The sequence below is a fragment of the Arachis hypogaea genome, chromosome 3 (assembly GCF_003086295.3).
Source record: "Arachis hypogaea cultivar Tifrunner chromosome 3, arahy.Tifrunner.gnm2.J5K5, whole genome shotgun sequence".
Lineage (NCBI taxonomy): Eukaryota > Viridiplantae > Streptophyta > Magnoliopsida > Fabales > Fabaceae > Arachis > Arachis hypogaea.
The window spans coordinates 36724079-36730988 of record NC_092038.1 but is presented as its reverse complement, the minus strand read 5'-3'; the positions used below and the strand labels follow the sequence as shown (position 1 = coordinate 36730988).

Genomic DNA, 6910 nt, shown 5'->3' with positions numbered 1-6910 from the left:
TGTTTGCATGTGAAGGAGTAGCAGTCCGACACGGAAAGGTCCTTCCTTCATTCCTTCTTAACATGGGGAAAGGTCTGTGTCTGCGCCGCAACTACTTCGAACTTTGAAAACGAACACGAGACAAACAGTATCAATATACGAACCAGTAAAAGTACGGTGAAAAGTAAAATTTTGGAGAAGAATAAATATTATTTTTTATAATAAAAAAGTTTAATAAAAAATTTATCATATAAGATTTGTATATTTTTTTATAAATTTAGTAAAATTTTTATTTTTATCTAATTCTATTTTTCACAAAAGATTTTTCTGTAAACTTGCATATATTGATTTGAGATTTTTTTTAGATAAAGATGGTGATAAAATAAAAGTAATTATTTACTTATTATAAAATATATTAAAAATTATTTACTTAATCAATTGTTAGGTATTTATGTATAAAAATATTTTATGTACACTAAAAGTTAAATTAATAATTAAATTAGCCATTTTTTAGTGTCTGTTAAATTATCTTTTATATTTATATATTTGTATATGTTGATTTATATTTTTTCATTTAAATAATTAATTAACAGAATAATCAAATTTGTCATAATCGACGAATAATTAAATTTGTAATAAAAGAATAATTAAACTTGTGTAATAATATAAATATTTTAATGACATGTCCTATATATATATATTTTTTTATACATGATTAATTAGTAGCTGAGTGTATATATATATATATATATATTACTTTACATTTTTTAGTTAAGCAATTAATTGTTAGAATAATAGAATTTATTATTTACAACAAAAATTTGTAATTAATATATTCAAGCATCAATTCCATTAGAGATTTAATTTACATATTTTTTAAACTATTGTTTACTTTTTTTTTATTTAGAATCTCTCTTTTTGCTATTTTTCCTTTAACACCACTCTTAATCAATCATACTCGGAGAAAAAAATTCAAAAATTAGTAAAATTTATTATTGTTGGTAAGTATTTTTTAGTTATCAATTCAATTTTTTTAATTTAACAATTCAATAATATATTTTTAACTCATATTTTTAAATATTGATAATTAATTACTAATAAAAAAATAATAAATTATAATACCCTCTAATATTTCTCATATACTAAAATTAGCTAACTACCAATATAAAATATATATTAAAAATAAATTAAATTATATATATATATATATATATATATTTATACATAAGTATATAATAGCTAATTTTAATAAACAAATAGTATTTTTGATTCTTAATACTACTATAATTTCTCCTTTATCATTTGACCACTATCTATTGTAGTCTATTATTTTAAATTTTTTAAAAAGTAAAAATTTAAAAGATAGTTTTATCATTAAAAAGATTTAATTAATATTAACGAACCGATAAATTAAATGTTAGTTTTATATATTTTGTCTTTTATGTATTTAATCAAAGTTAGATAAATATAAAAAAATAGGAGAGTGTTAAGTAAACAATAATTATTTTAAACAACATGAATAACTATCAATTAAATAAAGATATACTACACTCTAATTTAATGCTATTAATTTAAATTTATTCTTTTAATCTTATTAATTCACATTGTTCATACATTATTAAAAAATGTTGTTGATTATCTATACTTTTTTAAAAAAGTATTATATACACACTAAATTTAATTTATTATATATTTTTAAATAAATATTTATTTTTAATATCTATTTTATATTCTAATATATAATTTAACGAATAATTAATGATTTAATTTAGTAGTTCTTTTTTAATGCCTATGCAACATATGGCTAATACGAAAAACGGAAAAAGTAGCCAAGGAGCAGGCATCGATGAAGGGTGTGATTAGTTAAATCTTTACGGCTAAGGCTAACCAGGAGTATCCAATGATTGTAAAAGGTATTCCTAAGCTCAAATTTTAAAGCAAGAAAGATGAAAGATGGGCATGAAGTGGGAGCCACAGAAAACGGCATGCAAATGCAAACAAAATATAGATGAAAACCAGAGGCAGAATCAACAAAGGGCGCCCACAGTCCATTGTTGAAAACCACTGTCTTATTCCTGAAAACAAGGACGCTTCTCATTCACCTCATCATCATCATATTCTCATTTCCCATGCTAGCTGCTGATCCCCATGTGCATGTGCATGTGCATTTGACACCTCATAGTCGGCTCTTACTCCCATCACGCTTTATTGCCCATTTCTTTTCCATGTCCATTTCTAGTAACCCGTAAAGTAGTAACCCACATACTACTTCTTGCATTGTTTGCGTGGCGAATTGTAAGCGCCTTGGAACCATATAATACTTTTCCATTATAATAAACGAAAATATTATGGAGTGTTTTTCTGAGACATATATCGTTTTGAAGAAACATCTTGACTTGAAGTAAGTGTATATATATATATATATATATATATATATATAATGAATATTCACGTAAATTGTTTTTTTATGTAAAATTATTAATTGATAATAGTTAAATAATTTTTATTTATATACGTTCATAAAAGAATTAATATTAGAATCTAATTAATGAATATCTTAAAAATATGTTAAAAATCTTATTAAAATCACTTTTATTATAAAATATAAAATAAATATTATTTTTTTAAATTTTATATATTTAATACACTAATTTTTTTATTTTTTAATCAATACTCTTAAGACAGTCTTTAACGAATTTTGTTATATTATTAAAAGATTTAGAATATGTAGTATTATTCTAACAAAAAAAATGAGTTTCTTTAACCTTTTAAACTACATATCTTAAAAGTACTAAGATTTGTCGTCTGTTATAAACATGTCAGCCGCCTTTAGAGAGAGATTATATGCAAATGCAAAAATACTGTTGAGTCTTGACACCGTATGCTTCTCTCCTTAATTAGTTAATTACTAGTAACTCCTATACATTATTCATTACTTTTTTAATGTGAAATAATACAATACAGTACTTAATTGATTAAACGAAAAGGTTTATCGTGTTGGAGTACACATTAAATACCTTAAAAGCTTGAAATGAAGCTATATTGAAATTGAGCGCTACAGCCAGTTATATTATTCACGTCCATAATTTGTTTGTCATTTAGTTTTATAGTAGTAAGGTCCATGCTTATCCGCGAGCTGGCAATCAAAAAATTGGCGTCAGCACTAAAACAAAACCGCGGACAATATACCACTAATATTCATGGAAAATGAAAAACCAGAAAGAAAGCTTTATTGAAAAACGATTATTTTTATAATAAACAGAAAGACCCTGGTATAGAGTAGTGTAGGTATCTCCAAGAAACACGCCGAGAAATACCAGAGTAGCAAAACTGCCCGTTTTGTTGGAAACAACTGCGCTCTGCTCTTGGCGCTGTTTTCCTTTCTTTCTCTCTCTAAATTCTTTACCACTTTTGCACATCACCTGGCCCCGCTCTATAAAAGCCCCTTCATACAATGCACTCGAAAATATATCGTACCAACACCGCTTTAAGTTCACTACTATATACTAAATTATCGAACACATAAGAGGCAAAATAATCGACCATGAGATTAAGCTGCAACGGTTGCCGAGTGCTGCGAAAGGGATGCAGCGGGGAATGCCCGATCAGGCCATGCCTTCAGTGGATAAAGTCGCCGCAGTCGCAGGCCAACGCCACCCTCTTCCTGGCCAAATTCTACGGCCGAGCCGGCCTCATCAACCTCATCCATGCGGCCGCACCGCATCTACGACCAGCGGCGTTTAAGTCGCTGCTCCACGAAGCGTGCGGGAGGATCGTGGAGCCCATTCTTGGGTGCACGGGGTTGCTGTCGTCGGGGCGGTGGGACCTTTGCGAGGCGGCCGTGGAGGCCGTTTTGAGTGGGGCCCCAGTCGGGAAGGTGTCGTTGTGGTGCGAGTCTGCGGGTTCTTCGATGCTGAAGGCGTGCGATATAAGACACGTGGCGAATAAGGGAATGAAGAGTGGGTTGCACAAGGTGAAGGAGAGCACTAAGGGTTTCAAACGGAACGGAGGAGGAAAAGGGAAGAGAGGGAAGGAGATTGCTGACGTCAGCGACGACGACTGGGCTTCCGGACTGAGTGACCATAGAAGTTTAGTTAACGGTAACGGTGATAGCTGCTCCGTGGAAACCGAGACGGACACGGTGGAGGCTGCAGAAGCGTGTGACGGAGGCTTGGACCTCAACTTGACTTTGGGGTGTTTCTCGTCTTAATTGACCTAATCCTTACACAATCAGAGAGATAATCATAAAATCGGCTATCCATTTTTCTTCTTTATTAGCTTGTAAATTACTAGATCGTTTTTGTCTCCATATATACTATATCTAAATCATTTTACTTAATCTTAATGATACTGATGACAAATAATATAATATTTCTCTTTACAAATTAAGATGTGTGTTGAGTTAAGTGGACCATCTGTAAAATAGCTACTGTTAATAAATAATAATTGGCTCACGAAGACCCAGCAACTATTCAGAGGCTAAATTCTCTTTTTTTTTTTAAACAAAGAACTCTACGCAATAAGATAGAGCAACAAGAGAAAGTAAAATGGTAAAATGCTAGAGAAAATAAAAATGCTAAATTCTCTTAATAATACTACAACAAAAATTAGCATAGGGGATTAGCAGATTGTATATATTATTATTATATTATTTATTATTGTTTCAAACTGACGCTGCAGGCTTAAGACCGCTTCGGCTTAGCTTTGGTGAACTGGTGATTAATTAGTAGTAAGTAAATTTAATAATAATTGAAGATCGATAACCTAATTTCGTAATACTACCATAGTAAATGTGATTAGCCAGCCATGCTGCATGTCCTCAACTATACGAAGCTGTTATAAAAGAACTGCTGATTTATCCAGTACCTTCTACCTGTATTATATATAACACATGCAATCCCCTAGTGAAATTTGTAACACCCTACCACATAAATCTTTATATTTTGAATGTAAAGCAAAAGTGACGAGACGCTACAACCTCTAAAAATAAAAAAAATATATAATAATAATTAAAAAAATTTTTATAACAAAAAACCTTTAAAAGAAAGTCTAAAACAAAAGTCCTAACGCTCATATGAAAAACTTGTGTACAAAAAAAAAAATATACATATAAATAATAAAAAGAGAGTGTCAAAAATACAAATATTCAAACTTCAGGCTCAACCTGCGAAATTAAAGTTGGCCGGAGAATATTTAAATAAATGTAAATAACCCAAAATATCCCAAAAGTGATAAAACAACAACCTGTTTCTCCACATCGACTTCTAAGAGGGACAAAATAAAGTTAAATATACAAAAGAAAATCTAAATACAGAATAATAAACATATAAGCTCAAAATACTGAGTCCCAAGATATAATACTTCGCTTGCAGAATGAACTTCATACGTTTACCGAGGTGCCTCTCGACTTGCATCTGAAAACCACCAAAATATGTATGGGATGAGAACTGTGGGCTCTCAGTATGGTTAAGGTGCCCACATATATAATAAATAAAGTCTCAAAAAAGTTAAAGGCAATCTTAGAACACCAACACTCAGATTGTAAAACTCAAAGGAATAAACTAAACCATAAATTCGGTAAAACTCTTTAAAGTATCAAAGTCACAATATAATTCTAACTCTACAGTTTATTTTCTGTCTCATTTAACTCTAACCCTTACCACTGACCTAACTAGTCACGATTTATGGCCCAAATCAAACCAACTCGGTCTCCGGCCTAAATAAACTCAACCGGCCTCCAGCCCATTTTAAAACAAATCATCATTATTGTCAACCCACCACCAAAGTATTCAAAACAGAAAGACAATCACAGACACAAGTAAATACAAGGCAAACATATTTAAAGAACAGTTACAACAAGTATCACAGTTACCAGTTAAACATAATTTATCAGATAGGCAAACCAAAACAATTATGACCCAAACAAAGCAAACAAATGCAACATGATGCATGCTTGTCCTACTAGCCGTGAGCTCATGCGTCAGTTATATTGCCAGAACCCGACACATCCGGTAGCTAACCCGGACACCTATCTCTAGGTTGCGCATCTCCAGGAGGATCATAAATGAAGGAGAGTGCCTTTCCACATCGAAGGAGCGTGCCTTTCCACCTTCTCCTGGAGGATATACAAAGGAGAGTGTCTTTCCACATTGAAGGAGCGTGCCTTTCCACCTTGCAACCAGAGAAGAATGTGGGTAAACAATACAAAAGTGAGTGCATTTTCACCTTTCTCACATCCCCATCACGACAAGAGAGGGAACTTCCGTCCTCAACTTGTCATCCGAACACATTTTTATGTTAACATGAAAGCAGGTTGGCACCTCAAACCTTGCCATCTCGACCATTCCGGCCATACCCAATCATTGCCAGTCTCAACATCCACTCCTAAATTCTAATTCAGTCACATCTTCGCACTTTTCATTCTTAATTTGCCATTTTCCAAGCTTACTTTACCCCCAAGTTATCATCCATCCCTAGCTTCACCTTATCACTAGGCATACCACTATGGTCTAGGGGCTAAAGGAGTAAAAATAGAGGTTTAGAGGTTTAAAGTTAAGTTTTAAAACACAAAAATTCATTTGCTGAAAATAAGGTCGTCGCGTATGCAACCCCTCAAAAACCACTGCTCGCGTACACAAGATGCCCAACCCGAATAGGTTGGTCGCATTGAGATTGATTGTCATTTTTTTCGGCAACGCATCCTTATTGATGTTGTTCATCTCATCGCTGTTGGAACACTGGATCAGATTGCTGATATCTTCACAAAGGTTCATCATCTGACTCGTTTTTGGACTTTGGTATCCAAACTCAAGATGGTATCTTTAGCTCCCACTTGAGTTTGAGGGGGGGGGTGTTACAAAATAAATTAGAATCAATATTAGATCAATTAGTATCATTTATATTTATATAGCATATCTGTATATTAATTATA

The 6910-nt window shown here is 31.9% G+C and overlaps 1 protein-coding gene across 1 annotated transcript; it reads left to right on the top strand.

The window, feature by feature from the left end:
- The first annotated feature begins 3024 nt into the window (after positions 1 to 3024).
- LOC112790286 (LOB domain-containing protein 40) lies at positions 3025 to 4318 on the top strand. Its single transcript, XM_025832615.3, has one exon. It carries the CDS (start codon positions 3524 to 3526, stop codon positions 4187 to 4189), a length of 666 nt encoding a protein of 221 aa, XP_025688400.1. The 5' UTR covers positions 3025 to 3523; the 3' UTR covers positions 4190 to 4318.
- The last annotated feature ends 2592 nt before the right edge of the window (positions 4319 to 6910 follow it).